The 15,052-nt window shown below is 42.4% G+C and overlaps 1 protein-coding gene across 1 annotated transcript in view; it reads left to right on the top strand.

Moving 5' to 3' along the window:
* LOC135106075 (thyroid peroxidase-like) overlaps positions 1–10,282 on the top strand; it is a 10,304-nt gene extending 22 nt beyond the window's left edge. The window contains 15 exon segments of the mRNA XM_064014916.1: positions 1–347; positions 681–846; positions 1,446–1,638; positions 2,095–2,146; positions 2,358–2,438; positions 2,648–2,685; positions 3,440–3,616; positions 3,967–4,247; positions 5,374–5,471; positions 5,761–5,869; positions 6,334–6,588; positions 6,748–7,394; positions 7,978–8,063; positions 8,166–8,316; positions 8,620–10,282. The exon segment at positions 1–347 is cut by the window's left edge and continues 22 nt beyond it. Coding sequence (XP_063870986.1) covers positions 1–347; positions 681–846; positions 1,446–1,638; positions 2,095–2,146; positions 2,358–2,438; positions 2,648–2,685; positions 3,440–3,616; positions 3,967–4,247; positions 5,374–5,471; positions 5,761–5,869; positions 6,334–6,588; positions 6,748–7,394; positions 7,978–8,063; positions 8,166–8,316; positions 8,620–8,790 — 2,852 coding nt within the window. The 3' untranslated portion in view covers positions 8,791–10,282.
* The last annotated feature ends 4,770 nt before the right edge of the window (positions 10,283–15,052 follow it).

Below are 15,052 nucleotides of genomic sequence, written 5' to 3'. Positions count from 1 at the left end.
GCCTACAGCTGATGTGCGGGGGGACGGTGCTGGGCGACCAGTGCCCTGTGGAGGTGGACTTTCCCTGCCAGCCACGCAAATACCGAGCCTTCAACGGTTACTGTAACAACGTGCAGAATCCGAGATGGGGCAATACCAACACTCGCTACCTCCGTTTCCTCCCGGCGGATTATGGCGATGGAGTTGCTGTTCCTCGCCAAGCTGTTTCTGGTGACTTCCTGCCATCAGCGCGAGCCATCAGCCTGGCTCTGCACCGTGACCATGACACACCCCACAAGTTTATGACATCTGTGGCTGCTGTGTTTGGCCAGTTCATCTCCCACGACTTGGCACACACGCCCCAGATGGTGGGTTTGTGTTGGTGTGTTTGGACTGAATGTGTGTGCTGATAATAGCTGGTGTGTGTGTGTGTGTGTGTGTGTGTGTTGGTGTGTCTGACTGTTTGCGTTGTAATTTGGGGTGCTTTGGAGAATGCTATATGTGTTTGTGGTTGAGTGATTTGTGGTTGAGGTGCAAATAAGTAGATATACCTTACCTAACAAATTTATCTCCCAACACCTAACCTAACCTACCTAAACTAACAGAATCTATCTCCCAACCTGACCTAACCTAAGCTAACAGAAATTTATCTATCCCATCACCCAACCTCATCTAACCTAACCTAATACCCCCCCCCCCAGGCTACATTGGTCAACGTCTGCGCTGCTGTGGCGTCAACTTCCGAGACTTTCACCCAGAGTGTTACCCAATCCGGCTGCCAGACAACGACCCGGTCTACTCCCCACTCAAGCAAAAGTGCTAAGAATACATACGGTCTGGCACTGCCCCCCGAACCGGATGCACATTAGGTAGGCACTCTTGGCACTCTCTCACTCATACACTTGCTTGTCTGTTTGGGAAGGGATGTGTGTGTGTGTGTGTGTGTGTGTGTGTGTGTGTGTGTGTGTGTGTGTGTCAGGGTGCATCAATATATGGACTCTAGGAAGTACCTGCATCTGCTGTGTGTGTGTGTGTGTGTGTGTGTGTGTGTGTGTGTGTGTGTGTGTGTGTGTGTGTGTGTGTGTGTGTCTGTGTGTTTGTCAGGGTGCATCAATATATGGACTCTAGGAAGTACCTGCATCTGCTGTGTGTGTGTGTGTGTGTGTGTGTGTGTGTGTGTGTGTGTGTGTGTGTGTGTGTGTGTGTCTGTGTGTTTGTCAGGGTGCATCAATATATGGACTCTAGGAAGTACCTGCATCTGCTGTGTGTGTGTGTGTGTGTGTGTGTGTGTGTGTGTGTGTGTGTGTGTGTGTGTGTGGTGCCTTGTCTGGGCCATGATTATGTACAGGTGGACATATAAATAGATAGAGATTATTATTATTACCGACTCCTAAATATATAGATAGATAGATACATGGATAGACAAAAATTATCATCACTCTTATTAATGGTGACACTTCACACAGGCCCCAGAGAACAGATCAACCAAGTGACATCCTTCATTGATGGGTCGGTAATCTACGGGTCCAGCAAGGGGGAGAGTGACGAGCTGCGTGCCTTCTCTGGCGGCCTCCTCAAGGTGCAGCGCGGCCCGGCAAACACCCAGATCCTCATGGCTGACACCAACCAGATTGACTGCAAGACCTCAGGAAGATTCAAGTATGTGTTTGTGTGATAGATGAGTGCATTAGTTAGTGAAAGGGTTATTCAGAGCCTTAAGACTGATGTATTTGAGGTGAACATGACAACCAGATTGACTGCAAGACCTCAGGAAGATTCAAGTATGTGTTTGTGTGATAGATGAGTGCATTAGTTAGTGAAAGGGTTATTCAGAGCCTTAGACTGATGTATTTGAGGTGAACATGACAACCAGATTGACTGCAAGACCTCAGGAAGATTCAAGTATGTGTTTGTGTGATAGATGAGTGCATTAGTTAGTAAAATGGTTATTCAGAGCCTTAGACTGATGTATTTGAGGTGAACATGACAACCAGATTGACTGCAAGACCTCAGGAAGCTTCAGTAAACTTCTATCATTACTCACTGGCTTGTCTAATTAATTTTGGTCAACATCTATTTCCAGACCAAGCATTAACAAACCATTATCTCTCACAGGTGTTTCAAATTTGTGGCCTCTCTCATGCCAAATACTGTGGCCTATTTTGATGTAAGTTCTGCCAGTACAGTGTTCTTTGCAAGTGTTCTGCTTTAAATCCTGACATGCCAGTACTGTGTCCTCTGCAAATGTTCTGTAAGTTCATCACAGACCAATGTATGGGTAGGGATGACATTGGAAGTAGAGACGGGCTGCCACGTGTAGGCCCAATGGCTTACTGCACTAACCTTTCTTGTGCTCTCAATGTTTTCCTTGTTGCCAGGAGGAGAAGGTGAAAGAGCGTCCCATCACAGACACCTTCTATGCTCCCTTCGACCTTTACGAGCCCAACAAGTTTGACCAGGTTTGACCAGTAACCTGTTTTTCTTTTTTTTTGTTCCCCTACACACACACACACACACACACACACACACACACACACACACACACACACACACACACACACACACACACTGCTGCTTATTATGGGCACAGTCAAATCAATGTGATGGTGGTAAAGTTCCTTCCCTGTGTCTGTACTGGTTACTTGCCCTGTGCTGTTGTCTGTTGCAGGGAGTCTGTGCAATCTGGGACTCCAGAAAAAAGAGAAAGTAATGATCATTTTCCTGATATAATTTCTTGTAAGTAGTGAATTGTTTGTTAGGTATGGCCTGCTTAGGTTACTGTAGTTTTGTCTTGTGCAGTCAGTCATGCATCCTTGAAAATGAATGTGGAAATATACAAAACTTTTCAAATTTTGATAGATTTATGAGTTTTATGATGTGAAAATGCATTACAATCTTATCTAGCAAGGTTGACTGGTTAAGCTGAATCTACAGTAACCTAACATAACAAAATCTTTCTCTGTACAGAAAATTGTATCAGAAATATGCTTATTGAAATTTTTTTTTTATTTTCTTGCATTTTTTGTTGCTCTTAAATAAACAAAATAAAGTAAATAGATAAAACCACTAAGAATTTTGTGGTATCCCTGACTACAGACACTCCCATTAACTCTTGCACAGATATATGGTGCCATTCACAACACTAAAGGCAATGCATAGAATATTTTAGAGCACCTACAGGAAAGAAAAGATTAAAAAGAGGAGATTATTCAATGTGTAGCTGGTGTTATGCTCAGAGAGTGCTATACAACAAGTAATAAATGAATTAGTATTTTTCTTTTTTTATTTTCTTGCATTTTTTGTTGCTCTTGCATAAATAAACAAAATAAAGCAAATAAATAAAATCACAAAAAATTTTCATATCAAACATCAATGAAAGATTTAACATGCATAATGAAGTAAAGAAAATGATGAATTTTGTCATACCCCTGGCTATACAGATTGCCAGTGACATTTGCAGTGTATTAAGTAAGGTGACAGTGTTTCCCCCATACACAGAGCTCACTGCTGACCACAAGGGGCCGCTGGGGTCGGCCTACGCCTTCAGCAAGCCCAAGGCACAGGCTGTCAAGATATCAAACTCTTCCTTCATTCTCCAGTTTGCTTCGGCACGATTTGTAAACAATTTCCTCTTTGAGTGAGTTTTTGTTTACTTTTGTGGTCAGTAATGTGTGTGTGTGTGTGTGTGTGTGTGTGTGTGTGTGTGTGTGTGTGTGTGTGTGTGTGTGTGTGTGTGTGTATCTCACTTTTACTCATGTCAGTAATGCATCCATGTATGTTTGTATGTATGTATGTATGTATCTCTATCTAATTTGCCTTAGTACACCAGGTAGACAATAAAATAACTGGAAAAAACACACAAAACAGCAGAAATTTCCCATAATTAACAACAGAAAGCCAAGCAAACAATAAAACAACAGAGAAAATGATAAAAACACCACAGTTTTGTCTACCACGCCTCACCACTGACAGTCTCTCCACCACCAGAGCCAGGTCACGCAAGACTCGGGCAGCAGACGGCCAGCTCAAAGACATTGAGTCAGGTTCCCCAAACAACGTACTGGATTTGATGGAGGTTCTGCCTAACACTGACGTCAGCGATATCACGGAAATTCCTAGCGTGTTTGAGCGTGACGACCAGACACTGCCCTGCGACCACACTTTGCGTTTCCGCACAGCTACAGGGTGGTGCAATAATCTTAACTTCCCGTCCTTCGGCAAGTCGTTCAGGGCAAAAAGTCGACTCCTACGTCCTTCTTATGAGGACGGTGAGTGTCTGTCTGTCTGTATGTCTGTGTATGTGTGTATATATATATGTGTGTGTGCATGTGTGTGTGTTGGTATTTGGGATAGGTCAAGAAATTAAATGTTTAGGTTTGATGAAGTAAGGGATAAAGTCAAGAGTAGATCAGATAGATGTCTATGTGTCTGTATTAGTGTTAGGGATAGAACATAAATAATGTGTTCAGGCTTTATAAAGTTAAGAATCAGAGAGAAGTCATTTCAGACAGCTAGAGGTCCCAAAGTGATATAGAGAGCATGACAAGGATGACATAAGCAAAATTCTCAGGGTCAGTAATCAGGACAGGACAAGAAATAAAGAACTGAAGCTTGATAAAGTTAGGAAAGAGTATAAATAAATATGTTTGTAAATGAGTCTGTGGTGCCTTGTCTGTGCTGGCCTGTGTGGGAATGCTAGCCTTGTATGTAGACAGAGAGACAGACAGATAGATAGATTACTATTATTATTGTGTGTGTGAGTGTGTGGTGCCTTGTCTGGGCTGGCTTCTGTGGGATTGCTAGCCTTGTATGTAGATAGACAGACAGACAGATAGATATATTACTGTTATTATTGTGTGTGTGAGTGTGTGGTGCCTTGTCTGTGCTTTGTATAGGACTGCCAGTCTCACAGATAGATATATAAACTTAATTCTCACTGAAGTACCCCCATACCTTATCTTCTATAGGACTGCTAACCTGACAGATAGATAGATTAACAAACCAATTTCCTTACAGTACAATCAAGTACCCCCAAACCTTGCCTTCTGTGGGACTGCCAGCCTGACAGATAGATAAACAAATGAATTTCTTTACAATACACTCAAGTACCCCTAAACCTTCTCTTGTCATAGAGACACATAGAGACACATAGAGTGTGAGATAATGTGTCTGTGTGTTTGTCTGTGTGTTTAGTCTCTATCATCTAAACTTAACACAGCAAGGCCAATAAAATGATAAAAGAAGAAAATCAACACTACCAATAACACTTTCATCACCTAAACATATTATTACTATTGCTTAAACATAATTCCTTCAAGCAGGCTCCCAAGAGTGAAAGAATTACCATTGCTATTATCATTATCACCATCGTAACACAAGTAATTTGTTGACCAGGCTACCGGGAGCAAATGAACCAAGTGACTGCCTTCATCGACGCCTCTCACACCTATGGCTCGGACAAGTGTGAGCAGCAGCAACTGAGGACCAAGTCAGTAAGTGTGCAGCACCGGGGAAAACCAGCATGAGGCTTCTATATCTGTCATCCACATCTATATACTAGTCTGATCTTGTTTTAAAATCTCCCTATTGACTGGGTGCTAACAACCTGAAAAGTAGTAGTAGTAGTAGTAGCATCTCACAGTGCTAGGCTGGCCACTGACACCCATACACACACACACACACACACACACACACACACACACATACCTATTGGTTCTGAAAAGAGGGAGAAAGAGAGATGCAGAATAATGTACTACTACTGCTACTCCACTACCCCTGCAGGACGGCATGCTACGAGGCACACCCAACCCCCTGTGAGGCAAAGACCTGCTGCCCACTGAGAATGAGAACCACGAGTGTCAGGCTCCCTCTGGCCGGTGCTTCACTGGAGGTTAGTGTTTGGCTGAGGTTAGCTTAGGTAAGGTTAGGTAAGGTTACTGTTTGCATTGCTTACTAGATGATGTCACTGTCTACATATGACTGAGAGAGAGAGAGAGAGAGAGAGAGAGAGAGAGAGAGAGAGAGAGAGAGAGAGAGAGAGAGAGAGAGAGAGAGAGAGAGAGAGAGAGAGAGAGAGAGAGAGAGAGAGAGAGAGTCTTTAAAGAGTCATTTATGTGTATGTGATTGACTGAATGGGTGAATGAGAGAGAGAGGAAGAGAAATAGAGACCCTTCAAAGAGTATGTTTTTTGTTTGTCTGTGTGTGTGTGTGTGTGTGTGTGTGTGTGTGTGTGTGTGTGTGTGTGTGTGTGTGTGTGTGTGTGTGTGTGTGTGTGTGTATGACTGAGTGAATAAGAGGAAAAAACAGAGAGAAAGCCTTGAAAACATCCACTTGTCTGTTTCCTCCCACCCACAGGAGACACCCGGGCCTCAGAGCAGCCTGGCTTGGCTGCGCTACACACTCTGATGATGCGTGAACACAACAGAGTGGCCGGGGAACTGAAGCGCCTCAACAAACACTGGAATGATGAGCAGCTCTTCCAAAATGCCCGGCGTATCGTGACGGCCATCAACCAGCATGTCACGTACAATGAGTGGCTGCCAAGGGTGCTGGGGTGGAACGCTGTTAATCTGTATGAGCTTAACTTGCTGCCTGAGGGCTATTCTGAAGGTAGGTTAATGTGTGTGTGTGTGTGTGTGTGTGTGTGTGTGTGTGTGTGTGTGTGTGTGTGTGTGTGTGTGTGTGTGTGTGTGTGTGTGTGCAACATTTCCCTCTAACACACTGCACTCCTAATGACTATCTCTCTCTCTCTCTCTCTCTCTCTCTCAGATTACGATGCATACTGCAACCCAACAGTGCTCAATGAATTTGGCATAGCCTTCCGCTTTGGCCACTCTCTACTCAAGCCTTCCCTGGAGCGCATGGACGGAATATTTGCCAAGCGCAACCCTCCTGTCAAGCTGAGCGAACACTTCTTCAACCCAGACCTACTCTACCAGCCTGGGATGCTTGATGAGATCATCCGCTGCCTGACTACTGTGTCCATGGAGACACTGGACCAGTTCTTGACAGATGAGGTGACCAACCATCTCTTTGAAGACAAGCGGCAGCCATTCTCTGGCCTGGACCTGGCTGCCCTCAACATCCAGCGAGGCAGAGACCATGGACTGCAGCCTTACAATGAGTACAGGGCCCTCTGTAACCTGACCAGGGCGAGGTCGTTTGATGACCTGCACAGGGAGATAGCGAGGCCGGTGATCGAGCGAATGAAACGGACGTACGCACACGTGGATGACATAGATCTGTTCACTGGTGGATTGATTGAGACGCCGCTGCACGGTGGACTGGTCGGTCCCTCGTTCGGCTGCATCCTCGGCATTCAGTTCAGGAACCTCCGCTGCTGTGACCGGTTCTGGTACGAGAATGCTGACCCACTTGTGCGCTTCACCGACCCTCAGCTCACTGAAATAAGAAAGGTGGGTCTTCCTTGGTGGTGGTGGTGGTGGTGGGTAGTAACAGTAGCAGTAGTCTATCCATCTGTGAGTAATGAGTGGTGGTGGTGGTAGCAGTAGTAGTAATAGTATCTCTGTTGGTGTTAAGTAGTGGTGGTAGTAATAGTAATAATAGTAGCAGTAGTATCTCTGTCTGTGGGTGGTGAGCAGCAGTAGTAGTAATAGCAATAGTTCATTTCTCTTTATATACCAGGCTGGCAATCCCACACAAGCCACACACACACACACACACACACACACACACACACACACACACACACACACACACACACATTCTTATCCCAGTCAGCCATAGGATAGAAAGGAATAATAGTAGTAGAAATAATAGTAGCATTAGTAAAAGTAAATCACCTTACTTATCAAATCAACTTAAAATCTAAGTAACCTTGCCAAATCTACTCAAAACTTAACTTAATTACCTAATCTGTCCTAAATCTAGTTATGTCTAACCTTACTAATCAAATTAGCTAACTTATCTTGATCTTACTTAACAAATGAAGTGTTTTAGCAGCAAACAAATGAGCTCAAGTGTGTCTCTTCTCTACAGGTGACACTGTCCAAGCTTCTGTGTGACAACTGTGACTATGTGGAAAGTGAACAGTGGTCTGTCTTTGACCTTCCAGACCCCTTCCTGTAAGTACTGCTCCTGCACACACACACACACACACACACACACACACACACACATACAGACACAGACAAAATGCTATCCCCTTATCCCTTCCTCACCCCCAGGAACCCCCGAGTGTCATGTCGCGACCTCCCCGGGGTGAACCTTGAGCTGTGGAAAGAGCGTGTGTCATGTGGCGTAGGCAAGACTAACATCGACATAAGTGGAGCAGAACGCATCTCTCCTTGTGTTATGTGCACCTGTACCAAGGAAGGGGTGAGTCTTGTGCATCTGTCTGTCTGTCTGTTTGTCTGTTTGTTTTGCTATTTATAATGCTATCAATGCCTGGAAGTGCCTATCTGTCTGTTTATCTGCTTATTAAACCCAACCCCCACAGCCTGTCTGCCAGAGCCTCAATTAACAAGTGCCTAGAGACTCCCTAAAGGCAAATCTAAGTATTTCTCCCTCTCTCTCTCTCTCTCTCTCTCACAGCTAGTCTGCCAGCCTCAACTAACAATGGTACCTGGAGTCCACTTATATACAAAGCTGAGTGTTTCTCTGTCTCTCTCTCCTCCACAGCCTGTCTGCCAGAGCCTCAAGATAGACAACTGCTTCCACCTGGCCCAGTCCTACAGTCCTGAGTCTATTCTGAATGACCACGTGTGCAAGGTGCAGTGTGCATTTGCCTTCCGTGCCTTCCCACAAGTGGCCACTCAGGACTCCAACCAGCTCGGATTTGCCAACAGTTAAAGAGCTGACGTCACAAGAAATGGTTAGAGAATATTTTGCAATGTCCCTATCTTGTGAAGTATGTTAGGGGTGGGGATGCTCTCTCTCTCTCTCTCTCTCTCTCTCTCTGTCTGTCTGTCTGTGTAAGAGGCAAGTTTTGTTTTTGTTCAGCAGATATATGGTATATTATGACAGTAAATTTGGGGTTGAGTGGTTGTATTTAGCAATGTCTCTCTGGAGTAATGCTGTAAATTTTTGTGTTTGTTTCTCCCTTGTATGTATGTATGTATGTTCCTCCTGCTCCTCCTCCTTGGGTTTGTGGAAGACTATAACATCTTACAGAAAAAAAAAAAAAAAAAAAATTAAGTTGTTTTCATAATGCTGCTACTGCTGTTTGTATGTATGTATGTATCTATGCATCTGTGTATATGTGTGTGTGTGTGTGTGTGTGTGTGTGTGTGTGTGTGTGTGTGTGTGTGTGTGTATTGATGGAAACACACACACACACACACACACACACACACACACACACATGATTAGGTAGAGAACAGACACAAGAAAAGGTATATTCATTCAAATCTTGCAAAATGACCTTAGTATGGCCCAGAATACAGGTCATTTAAGGTCAAGTTGCATGAAATTTGGTTATTTAGTGAGGAATGTTGGTATATGTTGACCTCAGCAAGACCCAGGACACAAGGTCATTCAAGGTCAGATGTATTGCTGTTTTGAATTCAGCAGATCCAGAATGAAAGGTCATTGAAGGTCAAATTATGTTTATGAAGCTTTTCTATTTAATTTAGTGAGATGTGTGTGTGTGTGTGTGTGTGTGTGTGTGTGTGTGTGTGTGTGTGTGTGTGTGTGTGTTCATGTGTTATTCAATATCATTCATCTATGTCTTTTCAGCTCCTTTTAGCCCTAACTTATTCATGTGTGTTCTGTCAATGGTCTCACTTCATTGCACCTCCATTCACTGTGTTAAGAAAGGAAAAGTCTCTTGGTGTGGTAGGAAACTGAAAATTATATTTCTGCGTGCTTATTTTCTTCTGCTAAGTAAACCTAACTCATATTTTATCCTAGTGTGTGTGTGTGTGTGTGTGTGTGTGTGTGTGTGTGTGTGTATTGTATGTTAATGTAAATTGTAATATGTATTTTATTTTTTATAAAATATTGGCTAAACATGATATTTCTATGTAGTAATGTCCCTCTTCAGTCTCCCTGTGTGTGTGTGTGTGTGTGTGTGTGTGTGTGTGTGTGTGTGTGTGTGTATTGTATGTTAATGTAAATTGTAATATGTATTTTATTTTTTATAAAATATTGGCTAAACATGATATTTCTATGTAGTAATGTCCCTCTTCAGTCTCCCTGTGTGTGTGTGTGTGTGTGTGTGTGTGTGTGTGTGTGTGTGTGTGTGTGTGTGTGTGTGTGTGTGTGTGTGTGTGTGTGTGTGTGTGTATTGTATGTTAATGTAAATTGTAATATGTATTTTATTTTTAATAAAATATTGGCTAAACATGATATTTCTATGTAGCAATGTCCCTCTTCAGTCTCCCTGTGTGTGTGTGTGTGTGTGTGTGTGTGTGTGTGTGTGTGTGTGTGTGTGTGTGTGTGTGTGTGTGTGTGTGGTGTTTTGTCTGGGTCATCTTGTGTAGAACTGCTGACCTGCTATATATATATATATATATATATATATATATATATATATATATATATATATATATATATATATATATATATATATATATATATATATATATATTTTAGTGTCCAAATTGCCCCAATATGTCATGGGTAGGGTGTGGTGCTTCCTATCAGGGGAACAATGCCTCCCCTAATTTGGCAGGAAAGAATACATGTACACTTGCCATACAGAGGAAAAAAAAAAAAAAAAAAAAACTGTTACAGGACTGCACAAGTAATACAATACAGTGAAGCCTCTGATACTGAATAAGATGAGAAAAATAATATCAATGAAAGGAATGATGAAACACTTTGAAGATGTAACAGGAGGGGGAGAAAGCTATTAATTAATGGAGTAGGTTATAATGGAAACAATGAAGGCAAGAATGAGAGCAGGAAAGAGGAAAAGTAAATAAAAGTTTATCTATTTATTTACATTTAATGGGTACAGCAAGGGGAGTTTCTATGTATCTATCTGTCCACCTGTCCACCTGTCCATCTGTCCACCAGGTTGGCAATCCCACACAGGGTGGCCCAGACAGAGCACCATCCACTCATACACACATCATTCACGCTCTTAGTGCTATCAGCCCCTAATGGAGAGGGTATTCACCTAACATAAAAAATAACTATAACAATCTCATTGCCACATAATCAGCTTAGTGCTTCAGACGCAAGATATTAAACCAATAGGAATGAGGGAGTAAATGAGATGAGAAGATAATGATAAAAGGTATCTCTAAGAGGAAGCATCAGCAAAATCCTTTGGTTCAGTAATCAGGGCAGAAGAAGGAATGGTGGGGCTCAAGCTTGATAACGCCAGCTTTAAATGAGATACAACCTAACACTGTGTTTACTAATGCAATTGTTCTGTGGATTTTTACTAAGTTTAGATACACATAGAAGAATTTGTTTGTTGAATACTTCCTTTCTGGTTTTTTAATGATTTATTTTTTAATTGTTAGGGTGTTGAAGAGGTTTTTCATAATATTAGTGATAGTTTTGTAGGCTCTGCTTATTTATCTATTTGTTATTTTGTCTATCTATTAATCTCTCAGTCTACCCATTGATCTAAGTATCTGCTGGACCTAACCTAACTAGGCCTATCTCTGCTTATCTCTCAATGTCTATCTATTTACCTAATCTAACCATCTATCTCTCTATCTCTCAGTCTATTTAACTTTGTTTTATCTAACCATTTATCTATCTCTCTACATACCTGTGGAGCATACCTAAACTAACCATACCTGCTGTAACTTAACCATACCTAAACTAACTTGACCACACCAAAACTAACCTAACCATACCTGCTGTAACCTAACCATACCTAAACTAACTTAACCACATCCAAACCTAACCACACCCAAACTAACCTAACTGTACTTGCTGTAACCTATACCTAACCATACCCAAAACTAACCTAACGTAACTACACCCAACCATATCAAACCTAAGCTAACCATACCTAAATTCAAGGCAAGGTATGCGTGTCTAGCCAGTGGTAGCCATAATTATTTCCTGTTTTCATCAATAAAAAAAAAAAGGCATTGAATTCAATTTAAAAAAAACATTTCAATTACTGTTAAAGGTTTGTAGAAAAGAATATATGAAGAGCTAGTGTTGTTTCATAAGGTAGGTAATGAAATACTGGCACATTAATAAAAGTGATATCAAGCCTCAATATACTGACATACGGTAATAATACTGTGGCACCATCACAATCACCAGCACCACCACCTTACCATTTATATCACTAGACAACCACCTCTACACCGTACGTAATGTACTTTCCACATATAATGCATACCTTTGGGCAAATTGGTGTCAGCGGAGCATTGAATGAATGCCTCTTGGCACTTGCTGGGAGACTGGATGCCTTGGCAGTGTTGCCAGACTGAATTATGCATAATCTGACCAAATCTGACAAAATATCTGTAGAAATCTGTAACCCATAAGGAAAATTTCTGAGGAAAAATATGTTGATAATAATGAAATTTTATTAGCCCTATGGTAACTCACATAAACAGAACAAAGGGTATTTAGTTAATTTTAACTGAAAACAAGCATTTAGGAAGTGTAGCCCATAAAGGCGACGTCACACGGGAGATTTTAGAAATGGAAGCTAAATCTCAAAAACTTGCGATATTTGTGAAAAAATAGTGGTTGCATATCCCGTTTGACGACGTCTTAATACAACTACATGCAATTTTACACATATTACACACCCAGCATAAACCATTTGTAGTGAGAGAAGCACTGTATGAAAAAGAAAACTGCACTCTTACACAGGACATAATAAAGCTAATGAGATCACATGACATATCAAGCAGTATATATCAAGCATATATTGGATAATGACATAATGCTAGCAGATAGAAACTAAATTGAGAGAAGCACTGTGTGAAAAAGAAAAACTGCACTCATACACAGGACATAATAAAGCTAATGAGATCACATAACATATCAAGCAGTATATATCAAGCATATATGGGATAATGACATAATGCTAGCAGATAGAAAATAAATTGAGAGAAGCACTGTGTGAAAAAGAAAAACTGCACTCATACACAGGACATAATTAAGCTAATGAGATCACATGACATATCAAGCAGTATATATCAAGTATATATGGGATAATGACATAATGCTAGCAGATAGAAAATAAATTGAGAGAAGCACTGTGTGAAAAAGAAAAACTGCACTCATACACAGGACAAAATAAAGCTAATGAGATCACATGACATATCAAGCAGTATATATCAAGCAGTATATATCAAGCATATATGGGATAATGACATAATGCTAGCATTATGTCATTATCCCATACCACATACCCCTTGGTATTATACCAAGGGGTATGTGCCATGGGCACATACCCCTTGGGTCCCTTGGCCCCTTTTCGAGACTCTACGTCCATAGGCTCGGGCCCCCTTTACCTAATCATTATTATATAGGCCCTGGCCCCGTGGCAGTTTGCTACCTCTGCCAACCTATTGTTATGCCTCTGAGCATGCAGAGCTTACTTACTTGCTATAGCTTGTAGTTGTAAGGGTATCGACGATGTAGCTCTATAGCTTGTTCTTGTGTGTTTGCTGGGGTCGTGTAGGGCAGGCTGTGGGACTGTGGGAGTATGTTTGTACTTTGTTTACATGACGCGCGTGCGCCCGGGCCTCGGGGATCAGGATGATCTTGATCTTTATGTAGCCTCTGAACTAAAACTTGATGTTGCAGGTGCCTCCTTCTAGGGGAGGGCTGGCCTTTTTTATCGGCAGAGAGAGAGAGAGAGAGAGAGAGAGAGAGAGAGAGAGAGAGAGAGAGAGAGAGAGAGAGAGAAAATCAGATGTTAGTATGCGAGAGAGAGAGAGAGAGAGAGAGAGAGAGAGAGAGAGAGAGAGAGAGAGAGAGAGAGAGAGAGAGAGAGAGAGAGAGAGAGAGAGAGAGAGAGAGAGAGAATCAGATGTTAGAGAGAGAGAGAGAGAGAGAGAGAGAGAGAGAGAGAGAGAGAGAGAGAGAGAGAGAGAGAGAGAGAGAGAGAGAGAGAGAGAGAGAGAGAGAGAATATTAACATGGGATAGAAGGGGTTAAGTTAATTTTAATGAGAGAGAGAGAGAGAGAGAGAGAGAGAGAGAGAGAGAGAGAGAGAGAGAGAGAGAGAGAGAGAGAGAGAGAGAGAGAGAGAGAGAGAGAGAGAGAGAGAGAGAGAGAGAGAGAGAGAGAGAGAGAGAGAGAGAGAGAGAGAGAGAGAGAGAGAGAGAGAGAGAGAGAGAGAGAGAGAGAGAGAGAGAGAGAGAGAGAGAGAGAGAGAGAGAGAGAGAGAGAGAGAGAGAGAGAGAGAGAGAGAGAGAGAGAGAGAGAGAGAGAGAGAGAGAGAGAGAGAGAGGAAGGACAGTACAGCACTAGTGACGTGTTGTGGTCCCTGGCTGGCTGAGCGGTGTTAGTTGCTAGCTGTGCATAAGTGAAGTCAACCATTGTAGTCATTATTTCATCATTCACATTATTTATCTCACAAATACACTAGATAGATAGATAGATAGATAGATAGAGAGAGAGAGAGAGAGAGAGAGAGAGAGAGAGAGAGAGAGAGAGAGAGAGAGAGAGAGAGAGAGAGAGAGAGAGAGAGAGAGAGAGAGAGAGAGAGAGAGAGAGAGAGAGAGAGAGAGAGAGAGAGAGAGAGAGAGAGAGAGAGAGAGAGAGAGAGAGAGAGAGAGAGAGAGAGAGAGAGAGAGAGAGAGAGAGAGAGAGAGAGAGATGACAGTACAGCACTAGTGACAAGTTGTGGTCCCTGGCTGGCTGGGCAGTGTTAGTTGCAAGCTGTGCAGTAGTGAAGGCAACTATTGCACTCATTATTTCATCATTCACATTATTTATCTCGCATATACACTGACAGAGAGAGAGAGAGAGAGAGAGAGAGAGAGAGAGAGAGAGAGAGAGAGAGAGAGAGAGAGAGAGAGAGAGAGAGAGAGAGAGAGAGAGAGAGAGAGAGAGAGAGAGAGAGAGAGAGAGAGAGAGAGAGAGAGAGAGAGAGAGAGAGAGACAGTACAGCACTAGTGACGTGTTGTGGTCCCTGGCTGGCTGGGCGGTGTTAGTTGCTAGCTGTGCATAAG

This window comes from Scylla paramamosain, chromosome 12 (genome assembly GCF_035594125.1).
Source record: "Scylla paramamosain isolate STU-SP2022 chromosome 12, ASM3559412v1, whole genome shotgun sequence".
Classification (NCBI taxonomy): domain Eukaryota; kingdom Metazoa; phylum Arthropoda; class Malacostraca; order Decapoda; family Portunidae; genus Scylla; species Scylla paramamosain.
This window is presented reverse-complemented; position numbering and strand designations above follow the sequence as displayed.